Source organism: Rhinolophus hipposideros (genome assembly GCF_964194185.1).
Source record: "Rhinolophus hipposideros genome assembly, chromosome: 3".
NCBI classification, from domain to species: Eukaryota; Metazoa; Chordata; class Mammalia; order Chiroptera; family Rhinolophidae; genus Rhinolophus; species Rhinolophus hipposideros.
The window spans coordinates 102,249,774-102,265,480 of record NC_138049.1 but is presented as its reverse complement, the minus strand read 5'-3'; the positions used below and the strand labels follow the sequence as shown (position 1 = coordinate 102,265,480).

General features: G+C 52.8%; 1 protein-coding gene across 1 annotated transcript in view; it reads right to left on the bottom strand.

Annotated features, from left to right (window-relative positions):
• CPNE5 (copine 5) overlaps positions 1–15,480 on the bottom strand; it is a 91,627-nt gene extending 76,147 nt beyond the window's left edge. The window contains exon 1 of the mRNA XM_081040344.1: positions 14,781–15,480. Coding sequence (XP_080896470.1) covers positions 14,781–14,875 — 95 coding nt within the window. The 5' untranslated portion in view covers positions 14,876–15,480. The remainder of the gene's footprint in view (positions 1–14,780) is intronic.
• Between the last annotated feature and the right edge of the window lie 227 nt (positions 15,481–15,707).

Genomic DNA, 15,707 nt, shown 5'->3' with positions numbered 1-15,707 from the left:
ATTACACCTCCCAGGGGATGCAGACTTCTTTGAACAGGGTCCTTCTTTGGTCAAGGCCACAGCTAACTCATGGCTAACACACGGCCCGGAGCATCAGACTTGATGGCACTACAGCAAGATGACGGACACAACGTTTGAGGACTGGGAGGTCTTTGAACAGATACTGAGCCCTCCTGCCCTTCCTCCATGTAGTCACAGCATCCGCTCATTGAACCCCAGTGATGGGTCAGGCAGTTCTGCAAATATTAGCTCCCAATCCTTATGCTGCCCTGCAAGGTCAGTGTTGGTAGGCATCATCCCATCTTACAGATGTGGAAATGGAGGCATAGGGAGATCAAGCAAGGGTATGTGTCCCTCATTCTACAGTGACCTGCTGCTGGCAGGAAGTAACACAGGAAGTGACACAAGCTCTCTGAGCCTCTGTTTCCTCATCTGTACAATACAGACAACAGTGCCAGCCTTGAAGTTTGCTGGTCCCCTGCCCTGTCTCCTCAGCCCTCCCAGTTCCTGCACACTCCCATGGCTTCCTCCTGCTTCTCTCCTGAGGGCTTTCTCTGAAAGGCCAGGCTGCAAATACCAGGAAGTTTACATTCAGAGGGCAGCCCTCAACCAATGATGGGCAGGAGTTGGGGGATAAATACCCAGCTTCCTCACTCCTGTCCCCAGCCCCACCCCCAGGAGTGCTCCACACAGTCTCCCACTGGGAAATGTGCTCATTAAAGACCCTTGTGGACTGGGCAAGGCTTCCCCCCTCAGACCTCCTCCCTGAAGGAGCTTCCTGTGAGCCCCTCCTGCCTGCAAGAGCTACCCACTCCTTCCTCTACTGTCCTAAAGTTAAGCTCTACACTTCCCAGCCATCTCAGCCTTGTCCCACCTCCCTCCCAGATGTCCTCAGGGGTCTTCTTGCCTCCCTTCTCTACTCCCACACTCCCTACGGCCCCTGTGTCCCTTGAACCCCTTTCCCAGAGAGGAGAAATACTCAACGTATTTCTGTGTCTGTATAGCTTCCTGACAGCCAACTCTAACTGTCAAAGCTGGATGGACTCTCGGGATCACATGTTCCACATTCTCCTTGAGGAGGGAGACTGGTACCCAGGGAGGGACAGGGAATGTGGCCACTCCCCACAGCAAGCAGTGATACAGCCACAAAGGTCTCGAAGGGGTCACCATCACCAAAGCCATAGGAATGACAGCCTGTCTGGGTAACTTAACCCCACGGTCAACCCGATCGCCCATGCACCCCATTCTGACGCGGCAGCCAAAGGCCGCCTGACAGACAGATGCAGTAGCCACCTGGTGCCAGCACATGGCATCCCCAGCTGCCTGGGGAGGTCCCAGATTGTTCTCATGAATCACCTAGCTCCAGGCCTGGAGCAGATTCCCGGAGATGTCCCTGAGCGGGAGATCCCCCAAATCCCCATCATCCACTGCAGTCTCTTCATTCTGGGGCCTCTCCCCAAAGGCAGCCACCCCCAGCTAGCACTCCATGATCCCACAGGCATATAACCCCTCTGCTGGCCCCCGCCCTCTACCCCCACCACACCTGCTCCCAGCCAACTGTCACTTTGGAAACCATCTGATAAACCTCCCAGCCCACTGCAGTGAGCATCAAGGGAAATGACACACAGGCAGCTCTGAAAGTAGGCAGCAGAGGCTATAGATAAGATATCACTTTATATACGCGTATCCACACCAAGGTGGGCTGACCTGGACCTCCCGCAGTGTGCTAGGTTTGGCAGCAGATCTGTCTTGATTTAAACAAAGGACAAAATGCCTTAACCCCAAAGATGACTCCACAGTGGTGGGACCTCACGCAACGGTGAGGAGCTGGAACGTAAGACAGAGGGTTGGGGGAGCGAGACTTCTCTGCTAAAGCAAGTGCTGGGGGTAATCTCTGACTTCTATAATTACATAAAACCCTATCTCGAGGGTTCAAGCTGGAAGGGACCTCAGAGGTCGCCCTTTCCAATTCCTTTATAAATCGAAATGTGAGACTCAGAGAGAGGGCAAGTGACTTCTCCATGTCTGTGCCTGGAATTCAGGTTTAGTCATGTCTAGGCTAGTGAGAAAGAGTGAGATCCTGGATTTCAGCTTTGGGGTGTGAGTGTGAGTCTGAGTGTGTGAGAGAGAAAGAGAGAGAGAGGGGTGCGGAGAGAGAGAGAGACATATCTTTAAAGAGAAGCTGATGGGGCTTTTCTTGGCTCTGCCTGCTCTCCTCACTGGGAAGAGGCACACAGCTGAACCAAGGAACAGACTCTTAGCCACCTAGCATCAGTGGCTCCCTGCCCAGTGACCTCCAGACTCTCACTACACCCTGGGGCGTGGCTCACCCTGGCCATGCACCCAAGTGTGATACAAACCTCCCTTCACACTGCTGAGATCATCCTTACCGTCCTTCCAGATCCACTCCCATCCTTTCTCCTTGATTTTGCTTTCCCTGGACAGACACTGACCAACAGCCATTTCCTCTCCCCTCCCGAGCTCTCTCTGGCCTGTAGTGTGCAAACTTCTGACTCGTTGGACCCCATTACTCAGCATACCCTGGGCTGCAAAATCAGGGGTGTGTTTGTCTGTCACAGCTGCTGTGTGCTCCTCCAGGGCAGGCCTCCTGCCTCTGCGTTGGGCCTGATTCTGAGCAAGGGCCTGACAAGTAGGATAGATGAAGGAAGACCAAAACAGTGGTCAGATGGGCAAGCGAGGCCCTTGTCTCTCCACCAGCATGGTGCCTGGTCATGCTCAGGACAGACCCCTATATATCTCTTCGTGGAGAGCCAATGATTAATGCACGGGCTACTGTGAGACAAGCTGGGTTCACATGCCAGCTTTGGACAAGTTACCTGCCTGCCTTGTGCCTCAGTTTTCCCATCTGTAAAGTGGGGCTAAAACAATTCCTGCCTCAGGACTGCTATGGAGCACGTGGACACAGTGCTTGTCAGATGGGTCCGTCATCATCAGCCAGGTGCTGAGCAGAGCAGTCACTCCTCTCATAGGTTCTCAGGCTCACTTTGTGACAAAGAGGACAGGATGGATGACAGAAGCTACCTCCACCCTCACCACCAGTCAAAGGAAGCCCACCCACCCCCAACATATACTCTCCCAAGTGCCCTGTTTTGAAATGCACATTGAGTCCCCCCACTGGCTAAGGGCAGCACCCCTCATCTCAGCCTCAGGCTCCCCTTTGGCCCCCTTTCTTTCCCCCCTCAGCCCTGAGGACCCTCTGCCCCGCTGCTTAGGTCCCTGTACCCTACACCTCTCTCTGATCCCTCACCTCATCACACTTGTCCCATCTGTGCCTCACCTCAACTGCCTGTACTGACAGACACCTCGGGGCCTAATGAGCCTGCTCTCTTGGCCTTGAGATGGTGGCTTCACCCCAAGAGCAATGGGCCTCTCACTTCCTGGGACTTGCCCCTGCCCCCACTTGTAAAAAGGCAGATTCCTGGCGTCTGATTTTGTAGGTCTGGACAGAAGCCATGTTTAAACAAGGCACATACACACACACATACACCACACACACAACACACACATATCACACCACGCACACACCACACATACCACACACACACCACACACCATACACACACACACACCACACACACACCACACACATATCACACCACGCACACACCACACATACCACACACACAACACACACAACACACACACCACACACACACCACACACACCACACACACACCACACACTCACCACACACACACACCACACAGTTTCTGATGTCAGCAGTCCAAAAACCACACATCAGGACACGAGGCCTCAGTTTCCCCCACTGCAACAACATACACATGCGCAGCCCTTGAAGGCTTTTACATGACCCACTAAGGACTCCGAGGCTCAGAGACAGTGAGTGACTTGTTCACGGGCACACAGCCAGGAAGAAGCTGAGGGGAAGGAAACCAGGTCTCTGACCTGAAGCAGGGCTTGAACCACAAGAGCACGGACAGCCCAGACTGTAAGTGCTTTTTCTCCACTTTCTGTCTTTTGAGAGCTCAAAGAGGAATTTTTTTTAACAGGCAAATGTATTTTTTCCTCAAAAGAACATAAAACCCTTCAGCTGTCCACTCGGTACCCTGGAGATTGGATTCTTTTATTCTTCAAATCAAGGCCAGGGAAGCAGAGCTGAGGGCCCCTTTTCTCTCCACTTTCCCCCAAGGAATCATTTCCAATTTAGTGGCAGAGGCGCTGGGCGCTGAGCGCAGAAGTCTCCAAGGCCCCAGGAAAGGCTGAAAGTACTGGAAAGGCTGAAATGAGAGTTCTTGGTTGGTGCTAAAGGTGGGGGCCTGAGGGTGACACCCTCCCATTGGGTACACAAAAATGCTGGGAGTAGAAGGGGGGGCTCTCCAGTCAGAGAAAGAACAACATACAGCCCTACCCTCAGGGAGCCCCAATGTGAGGGGAGACGCAGCCCTGCTTCAGGGAGCCCCAGTCTGAGGGGAGACGCAGCCCTGCCCTCAGGGAGCCCCAGTCTGAGGGGAGACACAGCTCTGCCCTCAGGGACCCCCAGTGTGAGCAGGAGGCACATTTGCTCTTGAGCTGAGTTGCTGGGTGATCTGACCATCACACATCCCTTTTTTCTCTAACAAAGCTCATACACGCTGCATGGATGCACTGAGCAATGATTCTGGCTACAGCATAGAAAGAAGCACAGTAAGAGCACTCGCCCTCAGCTTTCCTGGACCAGGGGTCCTTAAGAGGGTCTGTGGATCCCCTAAACTGTAAGCAAAATATGGCATATTGGTACATATGGACGCATTCTTTTTGGAGAGCTTTCATCAGATTCCCAAAGAGGTTCACGAGGCTAAAAAAAGTTAAGAAAAGATGCTTTATCTTCTTCCTAGCAATCTACCCTAAGCATCCCTCCAACCTCTGGCAGAGGTGGGGGTGTTAAGAGCGTAGACTTGGAGCTTCATGGCTGGGTCCCAAACCCAGCTCTATCCCTTACTAGTTATATGACCTCATTACCTACTTGTGCCTCAGTAGCCCCATCTGTAAAGTGGGGATAATAACAGTCCTTCTCTCCTAGGGATTTTCTGAGAATAGAGTTTATGTATTCAAAACAGTTCAAACAATGCCCAGTAAGTTGCAGTCCAGTGCCTGGCATACAATCAGTGCTCACTAAAGGCCAGTGGAGAATAAGTGGCTTCTAGGATGCCCCCTGTTCTCCCACTGTTCCCTATCGCTGGGCTGGAGCAGGACCTGCAGTGCTGGCATGCCCTTGCCCCCCACTGCCCATCTGGCTGTGCAACCTTCCTTGAGGAGAGGAGACTGGGGATAGGTGAACCACCATCAGGGAGAAACAGGTACCTGAGGTCGCCCGCAGAGACCCCTGAGTCTGAGGGGCCCACCAGCAACACCCCACTTCTCTATGGAGCAATTCAACACCAAACATCTGGCCAACTTCCCCCCGGCCCCCCAAAGCAGGCAAAGAGGGTGGGAGAGGAATGACAATAATCAGACATAACCTACACCAAATCCTTTGCTGGGTACTTAATCAGTGATCCCCTATTCACCCTACGTATCAACGCTAGGAGGCAGACGTCCCCCCTGCTATAAGCAAGGCAGCTGGGCTTGAGAGGTGTGCCCAGTGTCACCCAGCTTGCCAGGCAACACGATGACATTGAACTCTGAAGCCCAAGCCCATTAGGACATGCCACGGGGAGCATCTGCATTACCAAAACCCAGGGTCTCCAAGGCCCCCTCCCAGCCAGAAGTGCCCCTCATATTCTGACTCTCCATTTCTTGCCCGCAGCCTCATCAGGGCTGCTCCCAAAGGAAAAACTGAACAGAAGAACTGGGGGTTTCCATCTTCTCCAGCCTTGCTCCCTGTCCTGACAGGCAGATAGTCCGAGGCAAGATGCAGGGAGAGCTGGGGAGCGGAAGGACCTTGGCACCCAGCCCTAGGCACTCGCCCATCTCCCCTTCAGATCCTGTTCCTTACCCGTGAGCACTGTCTCCCTGCCAAGTCTCCTCGCCAAGGTCTAAAAAGCAATTTTCACATGGCTTAGAGTGCTGCTTCCTGGGGCTATTTGCATTATTATTATTAATTATTGTAATAATTGTCCCTCCCATGCTGTGTGGCCAAGGGAAGAGCCTGAGCTCTGGCCTCAGAGGCATCCAAGCTGAAATCTCCAGGGCCATGTGGTAATTCTGTGACCCTGGACAAGCTACTTAACTTTAGTTTCCTCATCTGTGAATGGGGTCACATACCTGCCTTGCACAGTTGTTGTGAAGCCAAGAGCTTAAAATAGAAATCTAGGAAGCATGCTCAATTTCTCTCTCCCTTACGCCGCCTCCAGTCCCATTCATTGGGTCGTAAAGGTTTCTGCTTCAAAAACACATCTCAAATCCGTCCACTCTTCCTCATCCCTCCATCACTATTATCTCTCACTTAGACACTGCAGTGGCCTCCTGCCTAGCAATGTGCTTCAATTCCTACCTCTCCTCACCCCCCACCAGTCCATTCTCTTACAGTAACTAGAGAAACCCTTTCGAAGGCCAATCAGATCACATTACTCCCGTTTAACCCCTTTCTACTGCTGTTAGAATAATAAATCACACTCCTTAGCATGGGTCACAGGCCATGACCTGTACCCCCCATTTCCTCTCTGACCTCATTCTCCTCCATACACCTTCCTCCGCCCCCCCCCCACACACACACACTGCTCCATCCACACGAGTCTCCCTGTAGTTTCGCAAGCATACCAAGTTCTTTTCTGCCACTGGGCCTTTTCACTTGCTCTTCTCCCTATCTGAATCACCCTCTCTCCACCCCCCAGGCTCTCTCCACCCCCCAGGTGGCTTTCTCATTTTTTTTTTTTAAAGATTTTATTGGGGAAGGGGAGCAGGACTTTATTGGGGAACAGTGTGTACTTCCAGGACTTTTTTCCAAGTCAAGTTGTTGTCTCTTCAATCTTAGTTGTCGAGGGCGCAGCTCAGCTAAAGGTCCAGTTGACGTTGCTAGTTGCAGGGGGCACAGCCCACCATCCCTTGTGGGAGTCAAACTGGGACTCCAACCAACTGAGCCATATGGGAGCTCAGCGGGAGCTCAGCTCAAGGTGCTGTGTTCAATCTTAGTTGCAGGGGAGTCCCTTGCAGGACTCAAGGAGTTGAACTGGCAACCTTGTGGTTGAGAGCCCACTGGCCCATGTGGGAATCGAACCGGCAGCTTTCAGAGTTAGGAGCACGAAGCTCTAACCACCTGAGCCACCGGGCCGGCCCCGCTTTCTCATTTTTTGGATCTCAGCTCAATGTTACCTGCCCATCCTGTCTAAAGCATCCTCAATAACCACAAACTTATTTGCAGAGCACTTACCTCTATCAGACATTATTTAATAAAAACTGTGTATATTTGTATATATTATATTCCCCACCGGCAGCGCCAATGTGAGTTCTATGAGAGGAGAGAGTTTGTCTATCTGGTTCACCCATGTAACTGGAGCACTTCAGACTGTGCTTGGCACAAAGAAGCCTCTCAATAGCAAATGACGATCAGTATCAATTATCAAATAAATGAATGTGTCAGTAGTGTTGTAATTGATATCTATTACCAAGTTTATCCAGCACATTTCACTTTATACAGGACTTCACAAACATAATCTCTTTTGTTTTCATAACAATAAGATAGGATGTGGACAGGACTAGTATTTCCTCCCATTTTACAGATGGAGAGACTGAGGTTAGAGAACTTAAATGATCTGGCCAAGGTTTCAGAGAACGTAAGTCAGGAACTGCCTGGACGTTCAGTGTCCTGCCCAGAATCATTCAGTACCCAAAGGCATGTAGCTATCTTAGTGGGACCTTCAGGCACTATGCTAGGCCAGCAGAGGTGAGGGGCATTATGGGACAGAGGCATGTTGTAATGTTTTGAAATCACACTGTCTTTTTTTCTTGTCCAGGAAACTGGCAGAAAGAGAGGTAGTCAGGGGTCCAGCTAAGCTGTTCTTGGAAAATCAGTTCCCAGTCACCTAACACTGACTGTCCACTGACTGCAGGGAAATCCGCGGAGCCAGTCCTCAGAGACGCCAAACTGTAAGCCCCGTGTATCCCCAGGAGCTCAGGCAGCCTATGGGTCACTTGGAAAGCTTCCTTGTGGCAGAGTCCATGGCTGTCCACCAGCAAGCATTTCTCACTCCCTTCTGGTTTTTTTCTTTTTTCCTTTTTTTCTCCTTCTTCTGCCTTACCCCCACACCACCACCACCACCATTCCGGTTTAAGCTGTTGTTTCTCAGTCTAGTTGTGTAGGACCCAGCTCCCTGACCCATGCTGGTGTTATGAGCCTTGCACTCCCCCCGCTGAGGCAGTCGGTCGCCAGTCGTCGGTAGGCCTCTCACAACAGCTCTCGCCGGCTGCCGGCCGCTGGCCACTCACACTGACCACCGGGCACACGCCAACCTCCAGCTACTCACAGCAGCCCAGCTCCAGGGAGAGCCATTGTTCACAATCTTAGCTGTAGAGGGTGCAGCTCACTGGCCCATGTGGAAACTGAACCAGCGACTTCAGCGTCAGAAGCACCGGTGCTCCAACCACCTAAGCCACTGGGCCGGCTCTCTCACTCCCTTCCTGCTACCAAAATCCACACTGGTTCAGGTGTCTGATGGAGACACCCTGAAATCAGAATCCTTGTTGCTGTTGATTGAATTGTGTAGCCCCCAAAATGTATACATTGAAACAATAACTCCCAATGTGATCGTATTTGGAGATGAGGCCTTTGGAAGATAATTAGGGTTATTTCAGGTCATGAGGGTGGGGCCCTCGTCATGGGATTAGTGCCCTTAAAAAGAGACACCAGAGAACTTGCTCTCTTTCTCTCTCTACCATGTGAGAACACAGTGAGAAGATGGCTATCTGAAGCCAGCAAGAAAGTCCTCACCAGAACCCAATCATGCTGGCACCCTGATCTCGGATTTCCATTCTCAAGAGCTGTGATCAATAAATTTCTGTTGTTTTGCCACCCAGTCTATGGTATTTTGTGATGGCAGCCCAAGCTGACTAATATACTAGTCTAAGGTTGGACATGAGACCCAGCTCATATCCACTGAAATGTCTATTTGGCCATTGAAATAGAAGAGGAAGTCTGCTGAGAGATTTTGGGAGGGATTGTGCTTTCCAGATAAAGAGAACTTTTCCAAGAGAGGTCTTTGGCCCTATGCCTTGCTTCCTCTTTTTGGATGTGGTTGTGATACCTGGAACAGGCAGCCATTTTGTAACAATGAAGCCCACCATTGGACGATAGCAGAGTACAAAGATAGCTGGCTCTTTGATGGCAAAGTGAGCTGACAAGCCAGCACTGAGATATCCTACCTCCAGACTCACTGTGATCTGAGGAAAATAAATGGATTTCAGGTTTGAGCCACCATCAGATTTTCTGTTACCTATAGCCAAAGCATTCTTAACTGAATCTGATTCCCCGTTGCCCCAAAGCTTTACAGCCTTATTCCCCTCACCTCCACCTCACCTTCTCTTCCCAGTGGCAGGTCATCTCCAGCAATGGAGCAGCAAGAACTGTGTGCTGGGAGAGGAGGGATGGTAAGCTACCACCCTATGGCCTGGATGCCCTGGAAAGCTGGCTGCCATCCTGTGACTCTGTCTGATCTCTGCTCCCTGGGGATTTCTCCAGTTCTGCATTTGCTTCCCAGAGCCAGAGATATCCCTGAGCAAGAAAGGCCCTTCCCATCCCTGGAGGAAAGCACCTACTTCTTGGTTACATCTACCATGGTTGGTACTTAGGCCTCTTTCATGATCCTCATGGAGACCCCCATTCCCAACTTCAAGAAGCCCTCAAAGCTTTGAAGTCTGAGGAAACTGAATTCGAATCCCCCTCTATGTAATGGACTAACTGTAATCTCATGCAGGTCCTTTAATTTCGTTGAGCCCTGATTTCCTAATTAGCAAAAAGGGAAAACACTATGTGCCTCATAAGATTGTTGTCAGATTAAAAAGATACAGTAATATGGTAGGGAGAAACCTAAGATGGTCGCCTAGATTCCTGCCCCTTGGTGTACACAAGCCTGCATAATTATGCCCTTCCCTTAAGTGTGGGTGGTACCTGGGAATGTGACAAGATACTCCTGTGACTACTGTTAGTTTATATAAGAAGACTCCGTCATAGCAGACTGGGGAGAGATTCTCCTGCTGGCTTTGAAGAAGTAAGCTGCCATGTTGTGAGAGGCCCACGTGGCTAGGACCTGAGGGTGGCCTGGAGGCGCTAAGCATCACCCCAAGCTAACAACTAGCAAGAAAAGAGGACTTTACTCTTATAGCTCAAGGAACTCATTTAGGAACAACCTAAATGAGCTTGGCTTGGACCCCAAGACTCAGATGAGATTACCGCCCCTGGAGGTACCTTGGTTTCAGCCTTGGGGAGACCCTGAGCAGAGAAGCCAGTTACGCTGGGCCTGGCCTTCTGACCTACAGAAACTATCGGATAATAAAGGGCTGATGTCTTAAACCACTAGGTTTGTGGTCATTTGTTATGCAGCATTTGACAACTAATATAATAGTTTTAGTTTGAACTAATAAATTGCTATTTGACTAGGTTATAAACATTTGAATATAGGCAATTGTACGTGGCTCAGCTGTACAGATGTACAGCACCTAGAAAGTAGAAAGCACCCAATAAATCCCACTGTTGTTATTCCCTTGGCTCCACTAAAGAGTGCCTTGGCCTATTCAAGGACTGAATGCACCTCTTTTTTCTGGCACTGCCTTTGACAGCTGCCACGCTGCCCTCAGGCTTCTCTCCCCAAAGCTGCTATGCCCTGCCTGTCAGAAGAAAGCCTTCAGAGCCCATTCACACCCCTCTGCGAGGCCCAGGGCACAGCTCCTAAGCTAGGCTGCCTCTCCCACTCCAGGATAGCACAAGGCCAACCTGAACAGACAGCAGAAAACATCTCGGGGGCAGAGGCCACAGCTGCCCACCAGGCCCATGCCACCTGGTGGGGAGAGGGCAGCTGCCTGGGAAATTCTAACAGGGCTAAGCGATGACTGCCCCTGGACGACCCCCTCCTTGCCTTTGAGATCCCACGATGTGGATGTGTGCATTGCTTCTTCCAGCAGGACCCTGCAGACGCACAAGGGTTTCCTGTTACATAAAAAATGCAAATCGCACTTTCTAACCAACAGGCTGGTCCTTAGCCCTACATCAGATGATACACAGAAACTGGAAAAATAGAGCGGCCCTTGGGGAATAGGACGCCAGACAGGTGAGTTTTGATCGGGTCTGTAGGGAAGCTAAGAAAGTCAAGAAAGGTCTGGAACAAACTATCAGAAGGAGAAGCTTTTGGCTCCCACTTCCTGTAATGCCTGCTGGTATCTGGTTCCACAAACCATCTACCCCACTCACGCAGAATCTCTAAAAGTCAAATATATGTCAATAAAGCTGGAGGGGGGGATACGAATCTCTAGAAGGATCAGATCTCCTCCAGGACCCACACAAACCCTGGGACGCAGCTATAAAGACAGATTTTTATTTAGTTTCAGGAGTCAAATAATAGGCAACATAAATTACTATTCATGGATTAATCCTCCTAACTGTGATGAGGATTATCATACTTCCTTTACAAATGAGGAAAACGAGGCAGACGCTAAGTATTCGTTTACCCAACGTCACAGGGACAGAACTGGGATTTGAACCCAGGTAGACAGATCGCACAGCCCATGTTCTTAACCACTGAGCCAAACAACCAGAGGGCTTAGGATCATTGGCCCTGAATTCACCCAAGTTGGTAGAAAACAATTGTTTGGGAGCAGACTATAGGTTAGCCCCAAGATACCCTACCTGCGGCTAGGGCCCCGACATATCCATCCCACAGTGTCATCTGCCTCCAGCAGAGGCTGGGCTGGCCTCCACTGTGGTCCTGCGCTGGGGCTCAGGTGTGCCAGGTGTCCAGCTTTGCTCAGATAGGAGCATCCTAGAACAGGCACGGCAGGGGTTCAGGTCCCTCCTTGGGCAAGAGCAGAGCTCCTAGGGCTGTGGGAGGCGGCAGGGACCTTCCTAAGGAGCAGAGAGGGGAGGGAACTGGGCCCCGGGATGCTAGTTTCCCGTTCCCTGAAACACTGGCGCCTTCAACCCCGGCTGCTCATTCTGAAGCCCCCTGGAATTCTCACCCCACCACCCCCTCTGCCTGCCCTACTGTTTCCTGCCCACCAGCAGGTGTCACCTAGACGCTCAGGGCAGGGGCACTGCAGAACCTCCGCCCCTGGGACTCAGTCACAAGACTCAGGGGAAGAAGACTGGACTCCCATTAGTTGGTGACTAGGGAGAGGAGAATATACTGGAGAAAATCATTCTGTGCAGCTCTCCTTCCGCTCCTCCTACTTTTCTTTCTCCCTCTCCCTCCTCCCCTCCTCTCTCTCCTAGAACCTGGATAATTGGACCTGATTGAGGCAAAGAGATGGACTTATAATTTCAAGCTCATCTAGATTGTTTTCTTGCCTCACCTCTGTTTCGGATGACTCCTCCCTCCTCACCCCTTCCTACCAAAACCCACTTTCCCACCCTCTGGCTGTTGGGAAAGCAGGAGCAGCCTGGGTCAGGCCCTCCTCAGGCTGATGGATCACATCCCCTGAGAGGGAACGGACACCAGGGTCGATCCCAGAACCACATTCCCCAGGAACTCAAATGCATTCCTAGGTACCTTGTAGACAAAAGGTCTGATACCTCCACTTTCAGAGAGCAAATGGGAGGGGCCACAAGCCTTACAGTAAACATCATAGCTACTTATTGAGCACCTACTGTGTGCCAAGCAAGTGCAAAGTAGTGTGCTGGGTGCGTCACAATCCTCTATCCCTCCAACAGTTTTTGTTGAGTAGCTGCTACGTGCCAGCCACTCTTCCAAGCTTGTGAGCTACCCAGGCAAATGAGGCTTCTCAATGAAAACAGGTTCATTGTTTGCACTTGACAGATGGAGGAAACCAAGGCTAAAAGTCATCCCCAAGTGGTGGAGCAGATTCCATTTCAAACTGTCTGCAAAGCCACAGATGCTGCGCGCCCTCTGCCTCCTCTCTTCTCCTCTCCACTGGACGAGAGGGTCCGGGGGTCTGAGTCAGGGTGAAGATCCCGGCCCTTAAAGGCTTATATAGTTGCTTTGGGGGAGGAGAGATGACATCTACGCATCTGAGATGTCTTCAGAGGTTCAGTGCTCAGTATGTGGGTGACCCCATAGCCCAGGATGAGTACTCAGGGCCGAGGGGACACAGAAGACAGGGATTCGGGCTGGCTGCCTCATGGGTGAGAAGGATGGCTGGAAGTGGAGAGCACGAGGCCAGGCTTTTCAGGATGAGGGAGCATGAACTGACAGAGATGAAGGAGGGGTGACATCTGGATGGGGAATGGGTTGTTCAGAGCCTTGGAGGTGGGAGGATCCTGAGACAGCTCTGACACAGGTATGATTGAAGGCTGAGAGGGAGCGTCAGGCACAGTAAGGCAGAGAGATGTGCGCTGCTCCAGAAGGGAGGGCAGGCTGTGGCAGCTGCTGATGGCTGAGGAGGTGAGACTGGAGCTAATGGGCCATCAGGATCCTCCCAGCAGAGTAATGGCAAGATGCAAATGGCGCTGGGAGATAATTCTGACAGAACTGTGTGTGGGACCATGGGAGAGACATATGGAGTTATCACGGGGAGCCTGGCACAGGGGGTCAGCTATGTTCCACATCAACCCTCACTCTCACTCACCCTCAACAGCCCCCCTAATTCCTCCCCCTGTCACACTCCAGCCCAGCTCTGGCTCTATCTACACCTCTCCAATGCTTGGAATACGGGGTTGGGGGGTCACAAGAGTGGGTAAAGGGTCTGAACAAAGAGTGGCCTGGAAGAGGACAGGGTGGGTGATTTGGAACAAAGGTACAGCCAGGATTCGGGTCATTTTGGGCAGGGGGATGGCATCTAGGGGAACCTCCCTCTAGGTGAGCTATGCCTGGGCCACAGTCCCCTCACAGTCCCGGCAAGGCAGTGACCCTAGGCCAGCCACAGGATGACTGCATCCCCTTACTGCCTGGGGCAGCCTTCCCCTTAGATAGGAGAACCTGGGGGAAACCCAGCGCTGAAATGAAGAAGTTACCCCCAAACTCTGAGTAACATGACTGAGGATTTTGGGGATGGTAACCCACAAAAACACCCCCACCCACACACACCCGCTGGACTCTAAAATTCCACACTCCATTCTAAACCTTTGGCTTAAGATTTTCTCCCCAAGTTATTTTATATTTTTTTTAATGGTTCTACTTTAAATTGTTATCAGTTATCCACACCTCTATGAATGAGTCAGTCTAATATTTTTCCAAGAGTCCGTTTTGTTGTTGGAGGTGAAGAAAGGCTTTAGATTCCTGGGGTCTAGGACAGCGGGCAGGTGGGGGAGGAGAGGATGAGGGCCCTGGGGCAAAGGAGGAGGTAGGAAAGAGGAAAGGAGGGCACAAAGGCAGAGTCTGGGCACGCCTGGGAGGGACGGGGCAGATCACTCACTCGTCGATTTGGGGAGGAGTTGATCAGAAATAGCCTGTGGGAAGACCCCGGCATAGCCTTTCACTCCCTCCCCGCACCCCTGTTCCTGTGTCTTCATATCTCCTCTCAGCAACAGCCCGGAGTGCAAACTTTCCGGGATACGACCCCGAGCCTGGCTTACACCCAGGCGGCGCCACCCTCGGCTGGGCAAGGGCACTTGCCGGACAGGCAGGGGGGTGTCCGCGAGGCGACGACACTCTGGAAGGGGGCCGCGGGACTCCGGGTACAGGGGCGGGACGGGGGGACCCGGCCAGCGGGCGGCTCACCTGCAGGACACGGTGATCTCCACCTTGGTGGCCGGGATGCTGCCCGCCAAGGAGTCGAATTCGCTCAGCGACGCCATGTCCTCGGGCTGCTCCATCGCCCACCGCGCCCCCCACCCCAAATTAGTCAATCCCTGAGCGATTCACGCCTTCTCTGGAGCGACTGAAACCCTGGGCTCTCCCCCAACTCCAGAGACGAGGCTGGGCGGCAAAGGGAGGAGAGGAGCGCGAGAGGGGGCGTGGGAAGTGAGAGGGAAGGGAGGGCGGTGGAGACAGCGGGGGGCGCAGATCCAGGAGGGGGTGCGGGGGCCGTGACTGGGGAGGAAGAGGCTGGGGGCCCAGCGGGGAAGGGTGAGGAGCCCAGGGAGGTGGGGTGCAGCCGGGCTAAGGCGGAGGAGCGCGGGGCAAAGGCACCCGGAGGGATGCACGGAGTCGTGGAGGGAAGCGCACAGCTCCGGGTAGGGGCCAAAGGGGTGCAGGATAAAGAGAGGGGCGTGGGCAGCGGGGGTGGCTGGACGCGGGTTGCGCGGAGCCCGGAGCACCGGGGCTGCGCCGCCTCTCGCTGAGTCTCGGCGCGGGCGGCGGCGGGGCTGGGGACGCGGTTGCAAGCGCCACCTCCTCGGCTCTGGCTCCAGCTCCCGGGCGACCGGGCTGCGGGAAAATCAAATCTGCCCGAAGCCGCCGCCTCCCGCCACCGGGACCCAGCTGCGTACGGGACTGTGAGCGCCGGAGGGGGTGCCCGCAGGGGCCTGGGCGGGGCCGCGGGCGGGGTCTGCGCGGTGCGGAGTGTGTGTGTGTGTGTGTGTGTGTGTGTGCGCGTGTGTGTGCGCGTGTGTGTGTGCGCGCGTGTGTGTGTGTGTGCGCGCGCGCGCGTGTGGTGGGCGTGGGGACGTGGCTCCCCATACTGGGTGCCTGGGGGGATGATAGCCA